At 45.4% G+C, this 19,897-nt stretch overlaps 1 protein-coding gene across 1 annotated transcript in view; it reads right to left on the bottom strand.

Moving 5' to 3' along the window:
* Window positions 1–2,841: 2,841 nt before the first annotated feature.
* Shq1 (SHQ1, H/ACA ribonucleoprotein assembly factor) overlaps window positions 2,842–19,897 on the bottom strand; it is a 92,748-nt gene continuing 75,692 nt past the window's right edge. Inside the window, exon 11 of the mRNA XM_032906015.1 lies at window positions 2,842–3,905. Coding sequence (XP_032761906.1) covers window positions 3,182–3,905 — 724 coding nt within the window. The 3' untranslated portion in view covers window positions 2,842–3,181. The remainder of the gene's footprint in view (window positions 3,906–19,897) is intronic.

Here is a 19,897-nt window from a genome sequence, read left to right as displayed (position 1 = left end):
TGCCTTTTCTCCCATCATCAAGTATTCTTGGAAAATTCTTTTGGTTATAAGAGATCCCTGAAATTGTCGACCAAGTTGTTTAGCATAAAAACACCCATTTGAGGGGTGTTCTGGGCTGCAGGTGCGGTGCAATGGTGTTCTTAGCCTTCTTAGACAAAGGCCAGGTTGGTGTGATACATGAGCTCTAAGCCCCGTGGCCAAAGGGAGGGTGAAGGGGAGGCTGAACTCAGTCTGACGCTGTGGAGCTCACGCATGTTATCTCTGATACTCATGAGAGAGTTCCCAGAGCCCCTTGGCTTAAGGAATGTCAGAAGGCTCGTGTTTGCATATCTTTAAGAAAGGCAGCTTTTCCAAGACAATTCTCATGGAAGCCAGTCCTGCCCAGACTCCTCGGGACAGGAATCCATGAAAGGAAGGAAATGTTCACGGCTTTAAACATTTAGACAAGAGAGGATTTGTTCAACTTGCAGTTTAGGATCCAAAGCCTTTCACAGCAGCCTCAGGTAACGTGCTGCTGAGGAGAACTGCATTTGCAATGGTCACAGAAATTCTGAAGCTCTCCAGGGAGCCTGAGAGGAGGCTCCCACACATCCAGACCAAGCTGTTACAGGGGTTGGGAGTTAACATGCATGTCAGACGGCACAGTCACCCCAACCAACATGTTAATACAACTGGCATTTATATTAGAAACACCAATTTGTGCAGTCTTTCTAATCCAATGAGAAGGGAACCGTACAGTCTTGGAGTAAAAGGTGCTGAGATGAACTTGTATCGGGTTTCATTTCCACGCAGAGCGAATCGGTTAGTTTACTTGTTCATCTGCTCACCATGTGTCTCTGGAGCGCTGACAACACGGCTGACCCAACCCCACTCCCCAGCAACTGACCTGCATGCTGGGGAAAGTTCGAAACACACTACTGTGATCCCATCTCTATTCAAGATGGAGGCAGAGGGACAGCGTAAGTGAGGAGAAAAACAGGAACATGTATGAAGCTGTAATTTCTCAAGACAATGAACATCAGGTGATGGAAGACAGGAGACACATCAGGTGAGCGCTAAGACAGTCCTACTGTGCAAGAGAGACAATTCAGACAGGGCCCAGTGAAGTGAGAGCTCAGGAGACAGGCTTTCCCTGCTGTCTCCTGGGGGGAAAAGTCACAGAGCAGGAAGCACAGTGATTGAATGAACTTTCCAGGCTTATGTTCTGAACATTTCCTCCCCAGTTCGTGCCAGTATTTTGATGTCCAAGGAGCTTCTGCAGTGGGTCTGGCTAGAGCAGCTCTTTGCTTTAGGTGTTGGTCTGTTTTCTCTGCCTGCCACCATGCGAACGAACAAGCCAGCCTTGAAATTTCCCACCTTCACAGATAGAACATTCCCACCCCAGGCCTCTCCCACCAAAAAGGACTGAAATCTCTTGGAAATTGTGAGCCAAAATGAATCTTCCTTCCTCAGTGGTTTCTGCCAGGTATTTGGTCACAGCTATGTAAAAAGTAAGCGTGTGGGGTAGAAAGGCAGGCAGACACACATGTGCACTCAAACACGCACACGCACATGCACACACTGAGACAGACACCACTTTCAGGAATACAAACACTGGGCAATGACCGACCCTAGAAAGAACAAATACAGAAGACGGAGCCAAACCAGTACAAGCCTCTTAGTTGAATCCCCAAAGAAAGATAAAAAATGTTTGTAGAAATGCAAGCCCAACACCCAGCAAGATAAAATATAGATTTGGCAGATGATCCAGGATGATAAGGCATAGGAAAAAGCAGGAGAACATGACTCATAATGAGAACTTGTATCCAACCCTTATAAAGAACTCTCAAACTAGAAAGTGAGAAAATAAAATACCCTTTAAAAATGCCAAAAGGTTTGGACACTTCGGAAGGATCTGCAAGTAATCAGTAGGTATGAAAAGAGGCTCAGCACAGAACTCTCAAGTCAGAAGCAGCTGCACGTCTACACCTGCTGGGACGGTGAGCACCGAGGGCAGGCAAGATGGCTCAGTGGGTAAGGGGGCTTGACACCAAGCCTGACGACTCAAGTTCAATCCCTGGAATCTGCATGGTAAAAGGCAAGAACTGACTCCTGAAAGTTGTCTTCTGACGTACACACACACACACACACACACACACACACACACACACACACACACACACAGAGTAACTCAATAAGCAAATGTAAAAGAAGATAAAAACACCAAGCAGCGCAAGCAATGGAGAGGGAGAGAATGGGACCACTTACCCACTGCTCGTGTAAACTGGTCCATCCGAGCTAAGAGGGAAAACAACTGCCACCCTGGCATACATTAATCACACTCAGACGTGGCACACTACTTACCTAGGGAAAAGGAAGCGCATGTGCACAGAGGCTTGTATCCAAGTGCTCACAACCGTTTACTACAGTCAAAACAATGGAGCAACTCAAATGCCCACGAGCGGGTGAATGGGCAAATCTACTCCAAGCAATGGTCTCTGCTCTGAGAAGACAACACAAAAGACTGGGCACACATTAGCACACACATCGATCTTACGATAATTACATGCAGTGGAACGAGCCCGCTCAGGAGTGCACTGTATGCTACAGTTTATGACAATGCAAGTAACTCGAGCTTCTGACTATGACACAGCAGACCAGGGAACACGGGTGGGTGGCACCTGGCCCAGAAAAAGGGATGTCAAATGGTCCAAGAACAGCTGGAGATGATGGAGAAATTTGTTATCCTGATTGTAGGGAGCATTTCACCTGGTGTATTCACCTGTTAGTATTTCCTCATAGTGTACACTATATCCTGCATATCAGATATTTACATTACAATTCACAACAGTAGACAACTAGTTATGAAGTAGCAACAAAATAATTTTATAGTTGGTGGTCACCACAACATGAGGAACTGTATTAAAAGGTCACAGCATTAGGAAGGTTGAGAACCACTGGTCTAGAGATTTTCCTAATAGAACTATGGTCTTCATTTTTAATTATTTATACCTTATAAAGAATACTTTAGAACTGTATTTTTCAAGTTGCAAAATAAAAACTTTGAAAAGTACAAATGTTAGCTCACTGAAAAACAATGTCCTGTATCCACACAGAAAATGTACACAATCAAAATCAGAAATTCCACTTCTGTATGAGATCACAGTTGACCTAGTGCCCCATAATGAGCCTCCCACTTGAGTCAATCACAGGGCACCTGATCCCTCTCCTCTGCATCCTGTACACTCCTGTGGCTCCCAGCATTGACAGCATTGGGTGTGGAAACCCAAAGCATGGTCTTCAGTTCATCTCCAACCTCCTCTATCAGAGGAGCCTGGGGAGAGGCCAGTGGCTGCTCTTGACTGACTTCACATCCCTGGCTGGCCATGTTTCTGCAGAGTCCACTATCTCCAACCTCCTCTATCAGAGGAGCTCGGGGAGAGGCCAGTGGCTGCCCTTGACTGACTTCACATCCCTGGCTGGCCATGTTTCTGCAGAGTCCACTATCTCCAACCTCCTCTATCAGAGGAGCCCGGGGAGAGGCCAGTGGCTGCCCTTGACGAACTTCACATTTCTGACTGCCCATGTTTCTGCAGAGCCCACTATCTCTGATGGTCAGGGCACTGTCCTCTTCCAAAAGGGGGACTTGCAGAGAAGTGAGCAGGCAGGGCTGGGTCCCGACAAGCTCCTCTTGCACCGACGCTGAGTCTTCTGTGTCAGATGATGAGGTGCTGTCTGAGTCACTGGGCTCAGGGCTGGAGTGTGGAACCTGCTGTGTAGGACTGCACTGGGCTGTCTTTCCGGCAGTTTCTTCCTCCTGGACAAGAATTGCAGCAGCTTCCAGTTCTAGCAGCTCGAATCCCAGCTGGGCCTTACTGAGTGAGACTGCTTCCAAAGCTTCTGTTAGGGCAGCCAACTTTTTGGACCTTGAAAATTATATCAGAAGATAAATTAGGTTTGCTCATCAATCAGACTGATGTCAGCAGAGTATAAACCGTCACAAAGCTGGTACCCTTACATGACACCAGGGCAAACCCCAGGAGGTCACTGATGCAAGTGTGAGAAGCAGCGAAGGCACACAGCTATGGAGGAAGTGTTGGTTCTCTTTGTGTCTTTAGAATGCAGAAAGCCATTCTACCATTCACAGGATAGGAGCTACAGAAAGAAAGCTGATACAGTCAAACCATAGCAAAGAGAAACCCCACAACCCATCAAAACCAGCTCAAAGTGCTAAGGTTAAGTTGAGAAAAATATGTTCGATCCCAGATCAGGGCCTAATCCAGAGGAAGTTTTAGAAACCAGAATCTAAGGCAGGATAACCAACCAGAAAAATGGACCAGTGACAGAGTAGATGATGGAGACTTAGTGTTGCCTACTGTTTAACTTTTACATCTACTAGGAATGCAGTACCACCTACTTAGAAATGTTCAAACGTTGGGGCATGTGAGATGGCTGAGGAAGGAAAGGTGCCTGTCACTAAGAGCTCCATCCTCTAGACACACTGTAGTTCAAGAACTCACTCCTCCAAGATGACTGCTGACCTCTACATGTGTTCACACACAATAAACAAATAAACAAATATGCTTCCTTTCAGAAGAGCTGGTGAACAAGATGACACTTCCCATGCAGGAGCTCGAGCGTGTCTGAGCCCCTTCCTCACAACAGTCAGTGTTCCTATGAGTTTCCACACTGACATGTGGAGCAGCGTCCAAGGATGGGCAGACCAGCAGAGGCGGGGAAGGGCAGCAGGAACATGATGGAAGGAAAGAGGCAAAGCCCTGGGCATCAGGGGGCATCTCCAGCCACGGAAGGGAAAAGGCCTGCCAAGGTAAACAGGGTTGCAGACAGGCCAGGGGAGTGAGCAAATGGCTCAGCAAAGGGATGGCCTGCAGCTGGTCCTTCACTGTCATGAGGTATTATACAAATGCAGTTGTGGTGAGCCAGGCCATCCAAATGGCACCTGTGCCTATAACAATATATATGAGTATTTCTCCAGAAAAAGTGCTTTACTTAAAAAAAAAACAAACTTATGTTCATTTACCTTTGATCTCTAAGACTTATTATTATTGTTATTATTATCAATCAGAGGACTGTCTGGTCTGGCCTCAGTAGAAGATGCATGTAATCTTGGAAAGACTTGATGACCCAGGGGAGGGGGATGCCCGGGGATGGGGGTGGAGATAGCATCCTCTTGGAAGCAAGGGGGAGGGGGAATGGGATGAGGAACTGGGAGAGGGGGGGACCAGGAGTTGGGTCAATGGCTAGAATGTAAAAAACAACAATAAAAAAGTGATTAAATTTCAAAATAGTATAGGCATACTGTGAGATGAAAGAATTGGGGAAATGGAAATGGGGCTCATTGCTCAACTGTTTCACACAGATAAGAGGAAAATGGGGAAGTTATTTGAAGAGAAGAATCAAGTTTTGACTAGGCAGCCATTTTGTTCTTTCAAGCATGGGAATATTACTATTTGACTATCGGTCAAATCTGCTGTTCCTTGTAAGTTCTAGAATCCATCTCTGTAATGGTGAAGCCGCTTCCAAAACCAAGCCATCTAAGGGAGCTGGTGTCTTTGATTCTTTTTGTCATACCCAAAGCAGAACTGGCTAGTTTACACTTAAAAAAAAATTAAGACAGGAAAGAAAGAGAAAAAAAGCTTTGTCAAGGACGTGCCAGACACTTTTTGATATTCTTAGTGAACACATGCATCCCTGGCTGCAGTTACATGTGTAAATGGGAGACATCTCACATGCTAAGAACGCATTTGTTAGACTCAAGAGAATCAGGACTTAAGAGACTGGACAACTGGATCATACTAGTGTTACATTAAGTCACAGCCCGAACTAGACTTTTCTTAGTTGTTCCACTATAACCCCACCATGTAACTGCACATTCTTTGTACAGTTGTAGCATCAGGGACATCCCATTTGGAGGATTATTTTAAGTTATAGATTGCTAACTGACGAGTTCAGGTAAACTTACCTATAGTGAAAGCATCAAAGCAACAAGCACACACCTCTGACACAGCTAAACTGATACTCCCCAATTACCTCACATTTGGTGACTGAGCTTTGTGGCAGGGAGTGTTAAGGGCCCACAGCCCCTCTTAACAAATTGCCAAAGGACAGAAAGAACCTACGATGTATCAGGGTGCGGGACTCAGGCCTAAGTGAGAGCAGAGGCGCTGTTACAGAGCTGTGTCTAAGTGATCAATCAACTTCTCACCACTTCCTGCCACGGCAGGTCTGTAAATTTCATAGTAAACCACTAGCTTTCATTTCCTCTGCTCAAACCCAGGCCTTCTGGGCAGGATGGTCTGAGACCAGAGCCAGCTCCTGCTAGTGCAGGCCAGGACTCCAGTGAGGCAGTCTGAGGCAGTGCACACAGGATGGCAGTGTGCTGGCTAACTCTGCCAGGACACCTCACCTGTAGGGTAGGCATTCTGCCCCTGAGCTTCAATCTGGAGCCAAGCAAGGACACTAATGACAGTGCCACATCAGAATTCCTTTCTACAGAATCCCCCCCCCCCCACACACACACTTTACTTTTAAAAATTACACTGACTGACTTAGTGTACGTGGTGCTGGAAGTGCCTTGGTGTGCGAGCAGAGTTTAGAGGACAACTGGAGGGAGTTGGTTCTCTAATTTCAGGGACTGAAACGGGTGTTAGGCATGGGGCTCAGTACAGTTACCTGCTGGGCCATCTCACTGGTCCCTCCCTGCCCTAAACCTATTTTTATAGCATGATCTAAACTACACAGGCTTTAGGTAGACACTGCCAGCAAAAGTCCGACCTTGCTTCTGAGATTCCGAGATAAAATACAAACACCCAGTGGCAGCCGTCTGAAGCAGCAGCACCACAGACGCTGATGTCTGGCCTCCGAATAAAGAGTTACAGCTTTAACCCAGCTGAGGACAAGTGGCCGCTGTTTTATAATTATTTTTATGTTAAGTGCACCGATGTTTTGCCTTCGTGCATGTCTGTGTGAGGGAACTGGAGTTACGGACATGAGTGAGGGGCCAGCGTGGGTACTGGGAATTGAACCTGCTGAGCTCTCCAGCCCCAAGTACAAGTTGTTTAAGCCATTCAGCTTTCAGTTCAGTGTCTAACTCTATCTGAAGGTGCTCTGTGGTGTGACAGTGAGAGCCTTGTGGACTGTGGACTAGCAGTTCTCCTGACTTCCCACTCTGGAGCTGCCCTAGTCAGCACTATAGGCTAATGGTTCTTTCACAGTCTGGAGGCTGCGGATGGGGAGTGAAGGTGTTGACAGGGCAGGGTGGCCCCACTGCTCCCCTTAGCTTCTGGCATGGCTGTAAGTGCAGGAGCTCTGTGACTCGTAGATGCAGCATCTGAGGTTAACCGCCACCATCACAAGGCAACCATCACTGCTTCTCTCCGTTAACTTTCCACATACGGAAGCTCGAAGGTTGAATAGCTGTGCAGGACTTCCTGCGGGACACTCAGGTGTCTGCTAACAGACACACTCACTGCGAGTTCAGTCCTACAGAATGGTTCTACCTCAGCCTACCGCTTACAACCGAGGCTCTGGTGAGCTCCTTTGCTTGAATACCTGTGACTGCCACGGTAAGAGAGCTGCCACTGGGCAGGACTCCCACGGCTCCCAGTGAGTGGGGATCTTCCTCTTACTCTTTCAACTGCTTATGTTGTGGCCGTAACTGAAATTATTTAATGTGTGAGAAATACAGTAAACAATTTCAATGTGGGGCTAAGGAGACAGCTCAGTGGGTAAAGTGCTTGCTGCATAAACACTTGAATTTGGCTTCCTAGTACTCACATTAAAAAGTGGAAGTGTAGGTTGGAGAGATGGCTCAGAGGTTAAGAGCATTGGCTGCTCTTCCAGAGAACCTGAGTTCAATTCCCAGCAATCACATGGTGCCTGCTCACATCCATCTATAATAAGATCTGGTGCCCTCTTCTGGCATGCAGGCATATATGCACATAGAAGACTGTAGATATAATAAATAAATAAATCTTACAAAAGAGACCCTAAATCTTGGCTTGGAGAGTTGGGTGAGCAAGTAAAGTGCTTACAGCACAGGCCCGATGACCCGAATTCACAGCTCCAGACCTCATGTAAAAAGCCAGGCTAGCTTTTCATCTCCACACTTAACAAAAATAATAAATAAATAAATAAATAAATAAATAAATAAATAAATAAATTTATTTTTAAAAATTAAAGAAAACATTCTGGATGCGTCAGTAAGCACCTGTAACCCTTGCAGGAGGCAGAAATAGTCGAAGACTTACTGGTCAGCAAGTCTACCTGAACTCTACCTTTGGCCTCCACACACCCATGCCAGGGTGGGACCCCTATGTACACACATTTTAGTACTATGAAGACACCTCAACTTGATTTCTATCATGAGCTTAGGAAAACCAACTAAAGCCCTAAGCCAGGTCAAACCTTTCTCTACGGACATGACAGGAGCCACTCTCCGAGGCACTGGCAGAAAAGAACTTTCAACTTCTTGGAATGTGATAAGGTATAGGAAGGCCTTAGAAATTAACCACAGGTCTACACATGACACATAGAGTCTCCGGTATACAGCAGCGTAACAACAGTAATCCCTTAAGTGCTTTAGTAAGTGCTCTCAGGGTAACTTTACAAGCATCTGCTGGATTTTTATTTCCTTCCTTTATTATTTTTTTGTTTGGTTTTTCAGGACAGGGTTTCCCTGTGTAGCCTTGGCCGTCCTGGAGCTAGCTCTGTAGACCATACTGGCCTTATAGTAGAGAGCCCACCCGCCTCTGCCTCTCAAGTGTTGGGATTAAAGGTGTGGGCCACCACCTGGTGGAGTCTCTAAGACTCTGATAATGAATGAATGAATGAATGAATGAATGAATGAATGAATGAATGAGTTTTCGTTAGCTCAGTGCATGCATACACACACACACACACACACACACACACACACACACACACACACACACAGGAGATTCAAGAAGAGGGGAAGAGGAATCAAGTGTTTCATCGACATGGTTAGATCGGAAAGCAGGTCTAACGTGGCCTGGACCACATCCAGGGCCTATGTTAAGGGACAAAGATTCTTTCTGCATAGGTTACAGGATTGTTTACTTCCTGGGTCCTATGCTGGGGTAGGCTCTGTTCATAGTGATATGCCTCATTAATCCATTCAGTCCTCACAGCAGTCCCCAGTAAGCAAACCTCTCCAGGCTGCCTATGAGGAATCTCAGGAAAGGGCACTGGATGGCGGAGAGGGGGAGGGGCAGAGAGGAAGAAGGACTGATTAAAAACAATTTCTGGCAGCAAGCAGAAAATAAGTTAATAATTATGAGTAAAACCAATATTTGGTCAAGTTAAAAACAAAAACAAAACCCGCCTATCTTTGTAGGCTGGAAAGGGATGTGTAGAAAGGGTCTTCCATATCTACAGAGGAGACAGAGCTCTTCAGCTCCCTGTCCTCTCTGCAGCTACCTCATGGCTCCATGAAGCACAGCATGTGGTAAGCCAGACTTGAACAATTCTGAAAATGCCTCACGTTGTATGTAACGAATGGAGCTTAAAGTACTTAATGGTGTGTGTCTGAAATCAGTTCCTAAAAAAGTGGTAACTGACGATGGAGGAGCCATCAGGAAAGTGCTGCAGGTTGAACCCTGACCTACAAAGATATGGTGACATCCTCACTAGAGGCTCGAATTCAATGATTTCACAGGCTCCGTTCACTGCATGTTACAACCGACTCTCCCCAGTATCCCCCACATCACAAAAGGCTGGCCAGCTCCTCTGCTAGCTGTGTCCTGTGCAGGGTTAAGGCTGCCATGCTGTGTTGTAAGCTGTTTTTTAAGGTGCTCTAAGAAGATCGGTACAGGCTGGTGTTGAGAGTCCGAATAGAATACTCTCAAAATAATTTTGACCAAAGAGAGTCACTCACAAAATAGCAGCTTCATTATTCATTTTCTCAGTTACAGAAAATTCAAAACCAGGCCAAACCAAGTCTGTGAGAAGCAATGTAGACACAGAAAGGGTGGTGCTGGGACAGCTTCTCAGTCAAGCCTGAGGGTGCTTCTCAGTCAAGTTTTAGAACTGGGACAGTGGCATGTAAAGTTTTATTCTGTTAAAAAGCCAAAGAGTCTGCACAGACTTCAATAAAAATTAACTTAAAATAGACCAACTCCACTCTCACCAACACCTTCTTACTAGGAGTCCTGAAGGAGAAGCTGTAGCTTCCGGAGGCAGCTGTAGGAGGAGGGCTGGAGCCAGGGTCCTAGATGCAGCCTCCCCGCTCACAGACAAGTGTCAGATCTCTACTTCTATGCTCCTTATCTCAAAGGTCTTTAAAAGAAAACCCAGCGCAAACCTTTACACTGTAGCACACGTGCAGAATCTCTGGAAGGCGTTTTCTCTGTGCAAGTGCACGGCTTGTAACTTGCATATCCCAAGTGTCACTTACAGCACTGTCATGGCCAATTTAGATGTCTGAAGGCATCTGCCCCAAGACTCTTGACCTACAAAGCCACTTCAGTATTTTCTGAACTAAAACATTTTTAAAACTTTAATACCGCTTCATATAGTCCTCTTAGCCAACAAAAAAATCTAAATATGGGTCATTAGGAATCACTATCTCATTTGTACAAATGGATAGCCAACGTGAATAATATCATTAAATTTGTGTACTACAGAAAAAATGCTTTCTCAAAACAGGTATTTTCTTGTGTGTGTGTGGCTTGTGTATGATTATGAACGTGTGTGTGTGTGTGTGTGTGTGTGTGTGTGTGCACCTAGACTCATGTGCAGAGATCAGAAAACCTTGGTTGTCATTCCTCAGTTTTATGCATCTTGTTTTACTTAAAAACATTTTTTTAAAAAAGGTTTTATGTGTTCTGTCTGTGTGTCTGTCTGTGCAGCACCTGAACATCTGATGTTCACAGAGGTCAGAGGAGGGTGTCAGATCCCCTGGTACTGAAGTTTGAATGGTTGTAGACACCAAGTGGCTGCTGGGAACTGAATCCAGGTCTTCTGCAAGAACAGTAGTCCCTTGGCTGCTGAGCCACCTTTCCACCCCCGTGTTTTCATTTCTGAGACAGCGTCTCTCACTGGCCTGGAACTTTCCAAGCAGTCTAGGCTGGTTAGCTCACAAGCCGTCTCTTCCTCCTCAGCACTGGAATTACAAGCACATGTCATAGCCGGCCCTCAGCTGTGCTTATAAGGGTCCTGGGGATCCAACTCGGGTCCTCACGTTTCGAAGGCAAGCATTTTACCTACAGCACTACCTCCTGAGACCAGACAGCACCCCCAAGGGCACAGATGATAAGCTCTCTCACAAAGCAAGACCACTCTACTAAGTCCCCAATCTTTGTGTCACTGCCCGACTGCTGCCTGACTGCTCATTCACTCTCACACATCTATGGTGTTTTCCTTACAAGAGCCTGGTCTATTACACATCTTTGAGAAACAATAGTTGCTCTAGACATTCAAGTTAGATTTGTTTTCTTTCCAAATAAATTCGGAAATTCAAGGGATTACTTGATTCATATCTACCAGGGTGCCTGCTGATGTACACCTATCTGGACACACAGACTCAAACATATTCTTTTATATATTTATAATGAAGCACTAGATTGTTTGCTTGTTTTTTTAAATGAATTTTTAATTTATATTTTTTGTGTATGAGTCTCTTGTCACTTGTGAGCCTGATGCCCACAGAGGCCAGAAGCTCTTAACCACTGAGCCACCTTGCTGGCCCCTTGGTTTTGTCTTTAAGCTCCCCGTTCTCGGCATTCGTATACTCTCTAGATTCCCCCAGGTGCTACACCAGAGTATGTCACTGATTGTGCTTACACCAGCCAGACGATATAACCACTGAGGCACGTACCTTCTAGAAAAAACAAACAAACAAACAAACAAACCACTTCATCAAGGTAAAGTCTCAACAGTTAAGTCCCTAAATTTGACTAAACGTTGGCTCTACCTTATGTGAAAGCAAGCGTGGTGAGTTTCCAGATTTTGACACTAGATAAAACTATTTAAGGGCACTGGAATGTATCACTCCATAACTAACTTGTGTGGCACTGGCAGAGGTCTGTGAGGGGCAGCAAAAGCCAACTCTAAAAACAGATGCTACTTTTAAATGTGCACAGTCCTAGACCCTGTCAACAGGGCATGTAAATTATTTAAAATGGTTCTGAGGTTGGGAGCTATCCCACACTGTAATAGTGATCATGTGACCACTGATGAAAGCCCCACTGGATGGCTGGGCATTTCATCAAACCCGGTGTTCACTTATTCTTTGAGACTTACAAACGAAGGATCCTTGCATTATTAGAACCAGAGAATGGCTAACATGTCCCTGTCAGACTCAAATTTGTACCTATAAAAATCCCTGACTGCTAAACGAACGAGAGTGGCTGAGGTGTTATTTCACTAAGGCAGGTTTGCATAGCACACAACTGAAAACCGCCAGTGAGATGCTCAGAGCTGAACCCAATGGCAGCTTAGTAGTGCGTGTTTCTACAGGAACTGGATGCTAAAGCTGGCTGCGGTTGACTCAAACGATGTTGTCCAAACAGCTTGCTGTTCCAAAGGAGAAGGGAGGGGTCCAAGTGCGGTTCCCTTTTTATGCCTTGTCTGAGAGTCCAGGTGGGTTTTCTCTTGGTGTCATCTCACTCCATTGAGAAAGCTAGCCCCACACGGAGCAGTTTACAAAGAGGTAGGGAATGCGGTTGGTTGACAGGGAGCACAGAGCTCCACTTTGATCACAGCTGCAGGCCCTACCTGCTTCAAAAGGCAGCAACCACACAGCTCTCCCACTCCCTTGCTCAAAACCACAAGAAATCAGCTGCGATAAGCTGACAGGCAAAACATTACACAAGCTGCTGACCCTGCTGCAGGCAGGAGGAGCTGCCTCGCTTGGCTTTGATTTTCCTAAGCCTGAGCCTGAGGGAGAGGCAACAGGACTTTCTTCTTGCCTAGTGCTCCCGATGGCGAGGTACATTCAGATAGTGCCTGGAGGAATACCAAGTGCAGAAGAAAGGGAAATAAATAAATAAACAACACAAGAACACGGGCTAAATGCAGAGGCAAGCTGTCGTCAGCAGCCAGGATGAAAGATCATAGCACCATTCAAAGGCAACCATGTTTTACTGGCTTTTGCTAAAGCACACGGGGCTGGGAGCCTGGCAGTGATCTTGCTCATGTTGCTGTCCTGCTGTGTGAGGTTGTGCTTTTGTTGCTGTTGTTGTTCTTATTGTTCAGTGTGCATTCAAAGAATCACACTGCAATGGAGCCTCTCCATGTTTGGCTAGGGACACCGAACAATGACAAGCAGCAGTCTTTCCTAGGACACATACATTCGGGTTGTTCCCTAAACTGGGCACAGCCTCTTTGAGGCTAATGAGCAGCCAAACTGTGCCGTAACAACGCAGCTCAAAATGAACCACCAGGCCGGCTGGTACAACCTCAGTCTGGTTCCCCTAAGCCCTCTAGAATCCTAGTGTGGCTTCTAAAACCCATGTCATTCTAATGTGGCCACTGCTGCCAACCAGGTGCCACAGGACCAAGTGCCCAGGATTTGCTAGGCCCTGACAATTCAGAAGTGCCAGAGGCTTGCCCAGTCACAGGAAGCCATTTCCAGTGTCAGAGCTCTGACCCACAGGCCAAAGCCACAAACTGTGGCCCACAGAAAATAAACAGATGGAGTCCTGTGGGCAGGTGGAGTGTGGCAGGATGGAAAGCACTTGTCCCACATAATACAGACAGCTGGCCCCCGATCCAGCCAACTGCTACCATGCGAGGATGGGCCAGCAACTGCCAGAATGCCATGATTCAAGAGCAGTTATAAATCTGACTTTCACACAAAATCTTCCAATTTTTAAGTGATAAAACCAATTTAAAGTTTCTAAAAACATAGTGAGAACCACCAAATGTGACCCAAGCTTGCAACTTGTACATTTACTTAGCTCTTCTCCTCACTTCCCTGCCATTTTCTGTGTGCCATGGCAGAATGGACACTTCAAACACCCTTCTCTACACCTTGCAGGACTGCCTGACCTTTCATGATGTGCTACAGGTGATGCCCTGCCTGGCCCACCTCCCCTTCCCTTGCTGCGCTAGGCCACACCCCACCTCTCCTCAGTTCTCTCTTCAAGACGCTCTTTCACTAAGAGCATGGACCAGGCCGACTGCATGTCTCTGAATGACTGTCTTCACTATTCTGTCCTGGGCCTGGGCCTGACTGTAGCTCACAAGTCTTAGGAGGCGGAGTATGCTTCTGTCGCTCTGACTTGGGTCTTGGTTTGATGAATCAACTAAGGATGAGAAGGAAAGGGAAACATAGCTAGAAACTCCTATAAGACCACAGTTGTCAAGGGGGGGGGGCAAAAACTGGGATAGAGAAGAACTGATGACAAAGATGTTACATGACACACCTGGAAAGGAATCAGAATGACATGTACCCTTGTATCCTTGAGGAAAATAGCAAAGAGGCGTGTCTTGTTTGGCTTTCAGAGAGACAAAGAAAATAGGACCAGAAGTGGTGACCTCCCAGGAGCTGTTGGAAGTCACAAGGGGCTAGCCTAAAGCCAGGAACTCTACAAGGGACAATCTCATATGGTCTCTTGATAGGCAAGACTGGAGCATGGGGGGCTGCGACTGTAAAGCTGACAGGACATCTGTCCTGACTGGAGAGACTGAATTTAGCACGGCACAAGGTAGTCCAGCTCCAATCTCAGCTTTCCTCACTCAATATTCCATTCACATCTTAAGTAAAACAGAAGGTTCACTTTAACTCCTTCAAACAAGAAACTCTCGTCTAAGTCTTCAGTCTTCCAATGACTGATCTTGCACTAGAATACAGGAGAGCTCTACAAACAGTGACTGGTGGATTTCCAGAGTCATTTACAACAGGACCCACCTATGACACTGGCAGGAAACAAGAAATATAGACTTGGATTAGAGGAAAGGCATAGGGACTTAAAGGGGGGATTTACGTGAAAGAGAGGACAGGAAGAAATGACAGGACTTAGTGATTGATTCAATATGGAGCTGGGAATCAAAGACAGGAAAACATGACTGAGAAGAGCCAAACACCATAACCTACTTAACGAGGACCAAAGACCAGAGCATCTAAAGAGTCCCAAGTTATTAATGGATTTCAGCTTGACATCATATGCTCCAAGTATAATTTTCACATACACAAAAGGCAAGGTTTTGTAAGGATATTTGAATTTAGTACAGTTCACAAAAAGTAAATCCATTAAAAACAAAAGAAAAATCAATCATCCAAACAGTAATTAAAAGAACTGGAATGGGACATGATGCACATACTTATAATCCCAGCACCAGGGAGGCTAAGGCAGGAGCATTACAAGTTCAAAGCCAGCTTGGGCTACATAGCAAGAATTGGCCTCAAAAACAAGAAGAAAAATAGAGCTGAGTCAGCTACACTATTAGCAGACAAAACAGTGAGGCAAAAGCTACTATTAGTGATAAAAAGATTGCAACATGATGAACACTGAGATGTAACAATTATAAACTCTTATCACGAGCAACACATCTCTACATAAAGTAAAGTCTGACAAGTGTAAGGAAAACAGACAAGACTGCCAACACAGTAGGACGTTTCCGCACACCTTTTCCAATTCCAAACCGACAGAGGCAACAGTCAAATCAGTAAAGACAAAAGAAAGCAAAGCATCCAACTGCCAAGCTAGCTCACTTGCGTGTTAAGACACACAGAGCACAGCAGCTAACAACCGGGAAATAAACACTGCTTTGAATAAAGCTGAAAATTTCCAAAAACTGACTATATGCTAGATATAAAACTAACCTTAACCAATTTCCAAAGAATAGCACAGCTCTTTGACAGGAACAGAACTGAACAAAGTTAACAGAAAACACAATATTCTAAAAGTAAGTTTGGAAGAGAGAACCAAACATAGAGTATGAATAAAACCAGCAAATACTTAGAATTGAATAATAATGAAAATTCGGTGATTTTAAAACCTATGAGATAACTGTAAGACAGAAAGTTGGGAGGAAACATACAGTCTTAACTAAAGCAAGGCTTTATGTAATTGATAACTGGTTAATAAGTGTTAATATTAGAGGCCAAGGAGGAAAATAAAGCAGAGTAAATCCCAGAATGACACAGATAAAGGCTGAAAGCAATCATATAAAAGACAATCAAAAGTAGACAAGATCAACTAGAAAAGCAGTCATCAATGAGGCAAATACCCCCTCCATTTCCAAGTGGATCTAATGAGCAAGCAGAACATCTGAGAGCAAGTACAGGCATCCTGAGTGCAAAACCAGACATCTCAGACAGTGGAAAAGGTAAAATAGCTGTATGCCAGAAAACTTGAAAATCCTAGGAAACAGAGAGTTAGAATCTGTTGAAACTGAATCCAAGATTAAAATGAGATTTCCAGGTAAGACGAAGAGCAGAGGCTGCCTCTGTGAGGGCAAGTCAAGAGTCACAGACGAGAGGAAACTAATCTTATCCCAAAGAGAGAAACGGGGGCGGGGGAACCTCCTGAGACCGTGATGGAGGAAGTGAAGTGATGCTGGACAGGAGCAGGAATGGATGGGCAAGGCAGGGAGACGCAAGCCCAGTGGGACCTTGGCAGCCGCTGCCTGGAGCAGGGAGAAGACTCAGCTGCTGCTTCTAGAGGTAAGAGATAAAGCCAGGCAGTGTGGCCACAGGACAAACTCACAGCACCCCCAAGTCTCATGTCCAGTTGCAGATTGTCCTAGTTAGGGTTCCTATGGCCACGATGAAACACCATGAGCAAAAGCAACTCAGAAGAAAAGGGTTTCCTTCAGTAGTTCATCACTGAAGGAAATCAGGACAGGAACTCAGACAGGGCAGGAACCTGAAGGCAAGAACTGATGGAGAGGCCACGGAGGAGTGCTGTTTGCTGGCTTGTTCCTCATGGCTTGCTCGTTTTGTCCACAATAGGCTGAACCCTCCCCCATCAATCACTAAGAAAGTACTCTCTATCTGGATCTTCTGGAGGTACTGTCTCAATCGAGGCTCCTTCTTTCCAGAGAACTCCAGTTTGTGTAGAGCCTGCATACAGGTGTGGATGACACAGTGATTCTTCAGTGGACAGGTTAGCAGCAGGGAGAATCCTATTCCTTCATGTTTATATGACTTCGAGGGTAGCAGCCAGGCACCACCATGAAAAAGAATGTGTTGTTAAAACTTGAATTTCCCTGGGAGCCGGAGAGTAGAGAACAGTCACAGGTTGGGGAAGCTCAGTCTGTTTCAGGGAAGCAGCTGTGGAGAACAGACCCAAAGGTGCAGGTAGCAGAAGATTCAAGACGAGAGAGACATCACAAAGAATGATAATTCAGCCTGGTGGTCTGAGCCTGAGGCCAGTGGGAGATGTCATTTAGGACACAGTACTTCACTGTAACACAGCCCAAGAACTCCACAGTTCCAAACACCATACCCACAGTGTCATTTCTCCACTGCCACTACTGACCTCTGCCTCTTGTGATCTCAATTCTTCTTCTCATGTGTTCAGTACACTTGGTTTGGGAGACCCCCTCAGCTTACACATTAGGGGTGATGACCTGGGGAGCCTTGTAGAATGAGAACATCTTCCTAGACTGCATAAGGCAAAGCTTAGCATGACAGGGGCCCTAATACACAAATAAGGTATACTGGTCACTTACCATTGCTATTTTATTATTGTTTTATACACCCTGATCAAGCCAATTTATAAAAGAAAAAGTTTACTTCTGGCTTATGATCTCAGAAGGCTGGGGCTAGCATGGCAGCAGGCAGTAGGCAGGAAAGGTGGAGTTGGAAGTTGGGAGCTGAGGGGGTCATGTTTCCAAATATAAGCAGAAAGCAGAGATTGAACTGGGAATGGAGCATGGCTTTAAAATCCTGAAGCTCATCTCAGTAACACACTTCCTTCAACAAGACTATACCTCCCGTATCTACCCATACCAAGTGGGGATCAGTGTTCAAACTCCTGAGCACGTAAGGGCCATTCTTATTCATACCAGAGAGGAGGGGAACAGTAACTGTGAAGACGGCTGTGGTGGACAGCAGACACTGGGCAACAGCTAACCCAAAGGAAAATGAGACCCACGGGATCAGCTGACCCCGCCTACTCTGCACAGCCAGAGGCTCCAAGTTTTGAGGGGTCAGAAAGAAGCTCCAATATAGCACTCCCGCCCTCAGGTTTCTTTTTCTTAATTAGGAGAGTTTTCGCTATACTGTATTCTAAAAGAGATCCTGTGTGTTCATATAGTCCTCTAACCCCTTTTTCATTTACAGAAGTACTTTCCCTTTCTCTGGTTTCTTCCCTACGCTCTGCCTTCTTTATATTTAGTAGTATCTTTACCTTATCAGCTTATCAAAATTACTTTCTCTAATGGTGTTTTATTCCCTTTCTTAAACTTACCTAATTTTGTTTCTGAACTCCCGCACTGTGAATCTTCTTTGGGTACGCACTCCCTCCATCTCTTGCTCTTTTCTCTTCCTTTCTGCATCATTCATCTTCACACCCCTCCTTTCCTTTATCTACTTAATTTTGCATCTCCTCTTTCTCATCCCCTTCCTAGTCTCTTTCCTAAAGACAAAGTCTCACTGTGTAACCCTGGCTGGCCTGGCACTTGTTATGTAGACCAGGCAGGCCTCAATTCATAGAGATCCATCCTCCTGCATCTATCTCCCCAGTGCTGGGATTAAAGGTGTCAGCTACCACACTTAGCCTTCCTGGCCTACTTTCTATATCTCATTCACTTACCATTTTCACACATAAGTAATCCTTTATTTCACAGCACATTCTATAATAGGTCTGGCCATTTTCAGTTCTATGGTCACTGGTGATGCATTTCTGGGGTTATAATTTACCTGAGCACATTTATCTTGGATGGTTTGATGTTGCTGCTGCTGATACAGCAGTTTGCTTCTCCTATGTTGAGCAGTGCTGGAGAGTGAACCTTTGAGAGCAGGCTGCTCAATGAGAAGATCCCCTCTCACAGTGCGGAAGAGACTGAGACCAGATGTGCAAGGCACATGCACACAGCAATGCAAGGACCAGAAAGCAAGGCCACGTGATCCTGAGAGGTAGGGACTCTCCACATACTGGAGACAGACACCAGGCAAAGGCCAAATGAAGATTTCAAAAGCCAAAGAGAATACAGACAACAGATGAAGTCATCCAGGTCCCAGAGAGGAATACCAGTAACACAGAGGAAAAGTCAGCATAAAGGATCAGAACAACAACAATTCAGATAAAAACATCAGCAACAGGGTAGGAAAATTCAGCAAAGAAACAGAAAAAAAGTGTTAGAAATGAATTCAGTAAAATGAACCAAATAAGATGCACAGTGGAAAACATCAACAGACTGAACGGAACAGGAGATAAGGCCAGGGAAGGAGTAAGCCAAGTAAACACTGCATTCGAATGCCGGGAAGAGCAAAGTGCACAATCAAATCCAGGAACTCCGATCGAGTGGAAACTTAAGACTCCATGAGAAGAAGGAGCTGAGATAAACACTGAAGGTGGAGACCCCATTCAATAATTAAAGTGCAAAATTCCACAAATCTAAAAACAGACATCTGGATAAGAAGCATTAAGAACTTCACATGTGTGTGACCAGAGAAGACCCCTTTCACATTATAGCCAGTTTGAAGAGAGGCAAAGCAAAAACAATATTCAAAGTGGGAAGGGGAAAATGCCAACTCGCCAACGAAGACAGGAATAGCAGATCTCTGGTCAGCAACTCTTGAAGCCAGGACAGCATGGAATGATTTATTTCAAGACCTGACAGTATATAACTGCTGGCCGCATGTTATATCCAGCAAAGCTATTTTTTTAAATTAAAAGAAAAATAAGGGCATTTCAAGGCAAGCACAACCTAAGGCAGTTCATGACCACCAAACCAGCACTGCAAAAATCACAGGAATATTATA

This window comes from Rattus rattus, chromosome 6, assembly GCF_011064425.1.
Source record: "Rattus rattus isolate New Zealand chromosome 6, Rrattus_CSIRO_v1, whole genome shotgun sequence".
In the NCBI taxonomy this organism is placed as follows: domain Eukaryota; kingdom Metazoa; phylum Chordata; class Mammalia; order Rodentia; family Muridae; genus Rattus; species Rattus rattus.
This window is presented reverse-complemented; position numbering and strand designations above follow the sequence as displayed.